The following is a 6,293-nucleotide window of genomic DNA, read 5'->3' as shown; positions in this document are numbered from 1 at the left end:
GCCGCCCGCCGCCCCGGCCCGGCGCTTGGCGTCGGCGGCCGGGAGGCGCCGCTTGCCGGCGCGGCGGCGGGGCCGCTCCGAGGGCGGTGGCGGGTCGGGGACGACGGCGCGGCAGGAGGAGTATCCGTAGACGTCCTTGCTGCGGAGGATGACCGGGGAGAACTCGTGCTTGAGGCTGCAGAGGAAGTTCCACAGCTCCGAGTCCGAGCTCATGAACTCAGTGGACTTGGGCATGAAGAGCTTGAGGGCGTCGCCCAGCGCCTTGGTGCCGGCGAAGGAGACCTGCGAGCGCGAGTACACAACTTTCTCCGCTTCCCCCTCCAGCCCCCAGGCGGCGGCCGCCGTTTCGCCACCAGCTGCCCCTGCCGCCGCCGCCGCCGACCGGGCTCCCGCGGCCGCCGCCGCGGCGCTCCCCGCCTCTGGGTTCATCTTCCCAGCTCCTCTCTCCAGCGCCGCCTGCTTCCTACTGCGGGTCATGGAGGCAGAGGGACGGGGTGGCGGGACAGACGCCGAGAAGGCAGCGCGGACGCAGCGCCGAGGGCAGGCTCCGGCCGTCGCCGGGCGCCCGCCGGGTGTGAGCGACGATCGATGTCCTGCGCCCAGCACAAAATGGCGCTTTAAAGTCCCGGGCGGGGCCTGCGCGCGCCCGCCCCCCCCCGCGCCGCCCGTTGGCCCGTTCGAAACGCGTCGGGCGGGCCCGGCCCCGCCCCGTCGGGGGCGGTGGCCGCGGGGGGAGGTGGGGGGGGGGCACTGGAGCCTCCGGTCCCCGCAACGGAGGTCCCGCGAGGCTCGGCCAGCCCGGACCCCAGCGCGACGCCGAGCCCTGAGACCCCCATCCCCAGTAGGGTGTCCCAGCTGGCGGCCCCTTCCCGCAGGGAAGGGCGTGACAGTCCCGCGTGGCGGGGCGAGCTCTGAGCCGTGTGCCGGCATCGCGCCTCGCTTCGAGGGTGAGGATCCTCACAGGGAGGTCGACGAAGGTGGTTTGGTGACTGAAATATGTTTGAGTAAGGGTCGAGTTGGACACTTCAATGGGCAAGCTTCCTGGAGGAGGAACCATGAGTCCTTCACATGATATTAAATACATCCGTCCTGTTGCAGTGGGGTTTTTTAACATGAACCTGTAGGCCGGTCAGTCAACAACATCATAAGTCACAGAATCACAGAACAGTCAAGGTTGGAAGGAACCTCTGGAGGTACTTGAGAAATCGGAATGAAGCTGTATCAGGGGAAGCTGAGATTTGACATCAAGAAAAAGTTCTCTGAGAGGGTACTTGGTCACTGGAACAGGCTGCCCAGCAAAACGATCACAGCACCAACCCTGTCAGAGTTCAAGGAGCATCTCAGTTATGGTCTTTCTCATATGGTTTAGTTTTAGGTATTCCTGTGAGGAGCAGAGTTGGACTCAATGATCTTTGTGGGTGCTTTCAATCTCTCTGGGCAACCTGTGCCAGTGCTCAGTCACCCTCACAATAAAAAGGTGTTTCCTGATGTTTGGAATGAACTTCCTGTGTTTCAGTTTGCGCCCATTGCCTCTGGTCCTGTCACTGGGCACCATGAGAAGAGTCCGGCTCCACCCTCTCTGCTCCCTCCCTTCAGGTTATCTGTGTACACTGATGAGATCCCCCTGAGCCTTCTCTTCTCCAGGCCGAACAGTCCCAGCTTGCTCAGCCTTTCCTCACAGGAGAGATACTCCAGCCTCTTCATCATCTTTGCAGCCCTTTTTTAGACTCTCTCCAGTGTGTCTATGTTTCTCTTGTACCGAGAAACCCAGAACTGGACTCCAGGTGTGGCCTCACCAGCACTGAATAAAGTGGAAAGATCACTTCCCTCAAGCTGCAAGCAATACTTTGCGTAATGCAACCCAGAATACTTTTCCCCTTCTTTGTGGCAAGGGCACATTGCTGGCTCATGTTCAACCTGGTGTCCACCAAGACCCCCAGGTCCTTATCTCCCAAGATGCTTTCTGTCAAGACTGAAATATTTGCGGCATCAGTGGAATTGGCTTGATATCCCAACAAAGCACGTCCCAAATGAAGCAGTTAAAACTTGCACTGGTTGAGCCCTTTGAGAGTCACCACCTCTCTGAATCCACAGCACCATTTCTTCCTGCACAGCACTGCTACAATTGCACAATTTTGTCAGCTGTTGTGAAATCCCATGTCCCTCTAGATCATGCTTTCCAATACTTCAGAGATTGCTGTCATAGGGAGAGTGTCCTGTTAGGTTCCTGGATTGCTGCAATTAAACCAGAGCTCTTTCCACCACCCAGAACAGTAAGGTGTCAGCAAGGACAGCAATGGTTTAACCTTTCGCTACAAATCCTGCTGGGGGTTTGATTAGACCCCTAACTAATTACTTTCTCTCAGCATTGGTAAAGGGTGAGGAATAACATTTTTCTTTGTAGACATTCTTTGTTCTGTAATTAATCTTTCAGTTTAGGATAGGGAAATCTTTTATTCTCAACTCATCAAGAACTTAAATTGGAATGTCTAGAAATCCAGTCAAGTAGAAGGCAGAAATTCTGCGTAAGAAATTATTCCTTACTGTCAGTGGAAATAATTAATTTTCTTCACAGTATAATTCAACCTGTGTTCATGGGAAACTCAAGAATATTAATCCAAATAACCATTTAGAGTGGATATTAACAAAGATATTTTAAATCTTTATGGGGACAATCTCGAGGTACAGCCATGTTCTAAATCAGCTTTATGAATGACCTATTTTTTAAAAGGAAACCTTTTCCAAAATGATGGTGTTAGTGCCATTTTTTTATCGGATTCATTTCACAGCATTCTGTGCTGTAAAGCACAGTCATGTAGCCAGATTGGTTTAACTGAGGGAGATGTCCTATGAAGCAGAGAATAAAAGCCCAGAGCTGGAAGCGTTAGGGACAGGCATCTCTTGATCCAGCCATGCTGCTGTTAGTCACACTCTGGTGTATGAGAGTCGCAGCCATGTGGTCACCACAGCTTAGCAAGTGGCTCATCACTTGGACCACATGAGCTGACCTGTGCTCACGTTCTCAGTGGCAGGAGCTATCAAACTATCCAATTCTGCAGCTCACCTGACAAGTGGGCCCTTGTTAAACTGCAGAAATCCAGTTGCCCATTGGCCATAACCTTTTTCCAGAAATCACAAACATTTCTGGCATATGACTCAAAAATCATGGAGACAGAGAGGGGGAATTTTCAGCAAGCAGTAAATGAGTCACTATAACTATAAGTGAAAAGAGAGATCAGCACATTTTTGTCTTAATCAGAATTTATTCATTATTTGGATTTTTTTACTTCCAGGATGGGCAATACCATTTTAAGGCATGGGATATAATCTCACTTTTACAACTTCATTATGAGTTTTCTGCAGTGAGTTTTCTGCTCTTTTTAATAGTCTGCAAAGTCAACTCAAGAAAATCCACAGTAATTGGCTATCTTTTAGTAACTTCCAATAGCTCAGTACAGTAATAACAACTATAATAAAATTAATAATCCTTTGGAAGTGTATAGCTCTTCATTTCAATCATACTACATCTTATAAGCATTAATTATCACTCACAGTACTCATGAGTTATATAAGTAAATATTGCCTTTCCTTAATAGATGAGTAAAATGAAAAAGTGGATCAAAATGGCTTGACTAAGATGTTTAGACTCGATTACTTAATTTTCTGTACATCTTCTAATAATCATTATTCTAAAAATACAGGAAATGTCTACATTGGAACAGAGAGGAGTAAAAAACAACACCTGTAATCTTTGTTCTCAATTATTTGCTAGAATTTCTTTTCTTTATAGAATTCTTGAGAATGACGAGTGAAGTAGCAATTGAGATATTGGTACATTAATTGCTACACAACAAGGACACTTTATTTTTTTTAAAAATTCCTTTCTAGTACCACAAAAACTCACAGGTAACTGATAATTATTTTAAATGCTAACAATCTTATGATCCCACCATTTTGAGTCCTGCTGATGAATCCTAAAATTCTGGATATTAAGTCGCACCACTTATGCTGCTGGGACTTTTCCTCCAGCGTACTCATGCTCTTCTACCCACATCGGCAAGAACAGGCTTATTGTCCAATGTCTTTTTCTTATATCTTTACCTCTGCTATTGAGAGGTTGCATTAACTGGCAGCCTGCTTCAGTTGATTTGATTCCTAAATGTCTTTAGCATACTTCAGGAAAGTTTGCATGGCAGTGCAAACATGACTCCACACCCATTAGCAACTAAACTTCAGATGTTACCCAATAGTCATCAGGTTCCTGTGTCTGAGAAGTGCTCAGACAAGCACTGGCAAAATTCCTGAAAATACTTTAAAAAACAGACAAAGGCAAATAATTTACAAGAATAGTTTCTCAAGTAGTTATTTGAGGAAAAAAAATGCAGAATCACTGTGTGTAGAAATCACAGCTGCAGTCAAAAAGGGAAATAGGGTGTTAGGAATCACTATGGAAGGGATAGAAAGCAAAACAGAAGAGAGCATTCTGCTGAATGCAAGTCCATTGTGCCTCCACGAATCTTGAATACCGTGCATTTCTAGTCTTACCATCTCTAAATGAATATAGCAATGATACAAAGAAGGGCAACTGGGATGAGTAAAAATATGGAACAGCTTCTCCATGAAAAGAGATTAAATAGGCTAAGACTTCAACTTGAAAAAAACAGATGGCTGAGGATGAATATGATAAAGGTTTATAAAACTGTGATAGTACAAAGAAGGCAGATAACAAATTATTATGTCTTGGTTTTCATAATCTAAGAATGATAGAGAAGCAGATGAAGCTCTAAAGCAGAAAACTAAATGACAAAAAAGACGTGCTTTTTTTTTTTTTCTGATGACTCATAATTCCTCTGTGGAGCTCATTTTCCAGCAAAGTTGTGGGTCCCAAAATGGAAAAATGTACCCTAGTACATTTACAGGCATTACAGAGCACACTATTCAAAATGATTAGACATGACTGGAAGAAAAAAATCCACCAATAACTGTTGCACATGAAAACCTTGGGCTCAGAAAGGCCATAAGCCAAGGGCTAGGAAACGAAGGAATCTAGGGAAGTAACTCAATGTTTGCAAAATTCTCACACACTTTCCCTAACCTTCCTCTTCTGGCCTCTGACAGACATGGAAGCTGGACTAGGTGGACCCTGGAACTGGGCATCAAAGCTGGTTGTACTCTATGGACCTGTTAGAAGATGGAAGAGGGCATCCACATCAATTAAATGTAGTATTCTCTCCCAGAGCCTTACTGTTTCATCAGCTTGCAGCAATTAAAGAACATATTCTTGAGATAAAAAGTAACAAAGCATTTGCAGAGAAAGAAATGCAGAGGTTACAAAATCCACCAGCAGTCAAGAACCACACTCTGGCAGGGGCACAGCAAGGATTGAGCCTGAGGTAAAGTGTATTCCACTGGCTCTGATCATTACATACTCATTATTCACTTTGTTCATTGCCTCAATACAATTTCAAAATAGTCTTTCAAAATGGTGACTGACTACATCAGAAGGGAAGAAAGGATTTTTTTAAAATAAGCTTTTATTTTAATAGCATTCATTGTCAGTAATGTTTGAAAGAGGAAAAATTCTCTAACATATTTTAGCAGAAGACTTTGATACATTCAAAAAAATCCCGAAAGAAAAGTAAAAATAAAAATACACAAAGAAGCATGCTTTGTGATACAGAGAGCACTGCTGGAAGATATTTCAGCAGAGGCTGTTTAACATTTAACTTTTTTCACATTCTGGGAAGTTATCTGTATGTGATGCACATAACCATACAAACTCTGCATCACTTGTCTTGTCATTGCCCTGCAATTGAAAAATGCTGATAATAGTTGTGTCGGTGGTCCCTACAGTCTTGAGGGTCGGTAATGGTCTCTTGATCTAAAACATTAAGAAGCCGTTGGGTTTTACATCCAATGTGAAAACTTTTCTTGCTAATCCTGTTTTTATTTCATCTTATTTTTCTCTTATGCCTTTCAGTCCATCTAAGCCTTCTGTTTTACCTCTCCTGTTGTCTTTGACTGTATTATTACCAAATGTTCTATGTTTTCTACTCCTACAGTAGTTCACGGGATGTTAACGTTACTGTAGACAAAGTAACACTAACCACTGTGTCATCTGTGCAAAGTCAGTGCAAAAGAGACATGCTGAGACATACATCATATTGTCTTCACCAAGTAAGTTGGTAAGGTGAGTAATCAAATAGTGGGACGTGGTGTAGGTAGAGAATGCAGGTTTTGGAAATTGAATATGTTAGACCAAGGGGAAAAAGCAAACCCCCCCCATTCTGATT

General features: G+C 45.0%; 1 protein-coding gene across 1 annotated transcript in view; it reads right to left on the bottom strand.

The window, feature by feature from the left end:
- CCDC71L (coiled-coil domain containing 71 like) overlaps positions 1–604 on the bottom strand; it is a 2,621-nt gene extending 2,017 nt beyond the window's left edge. The window contains exon 1 of the mRNA XM_027679338.1: positions 2–604. Within this exon, the coding sequence (XP_027535139.1) occupies positions 2–477 (476 nt within the window). The 5' untranslated portion in view covers positions 478–604. The remainder of the gene's footprint in view (position 1) is intronic.
- Positions 605–6,293: the final 5,689 nt, after the last annotated feature.

Source organism: Neopelma chrysocephalum, unplaced genomic scaffold, assembly GCF_003984885.1.
Source record: "Neopelma chrysocephalum unplaced genomic scaffold, ASM398488v2 Primary Assembly neopelma1_45, whole genome shotgun sequence".
Taxonomy (NCBI): domain Eukaryota; kingdom Metazoa; phylum Chordata; class Aves; order Passeriformes; family Pipridae; genus Neopelma; species Neopelma chrysocephalum.
This window is presented reverse-complemented; position numbering and strand designations above follow the sequence as displayed.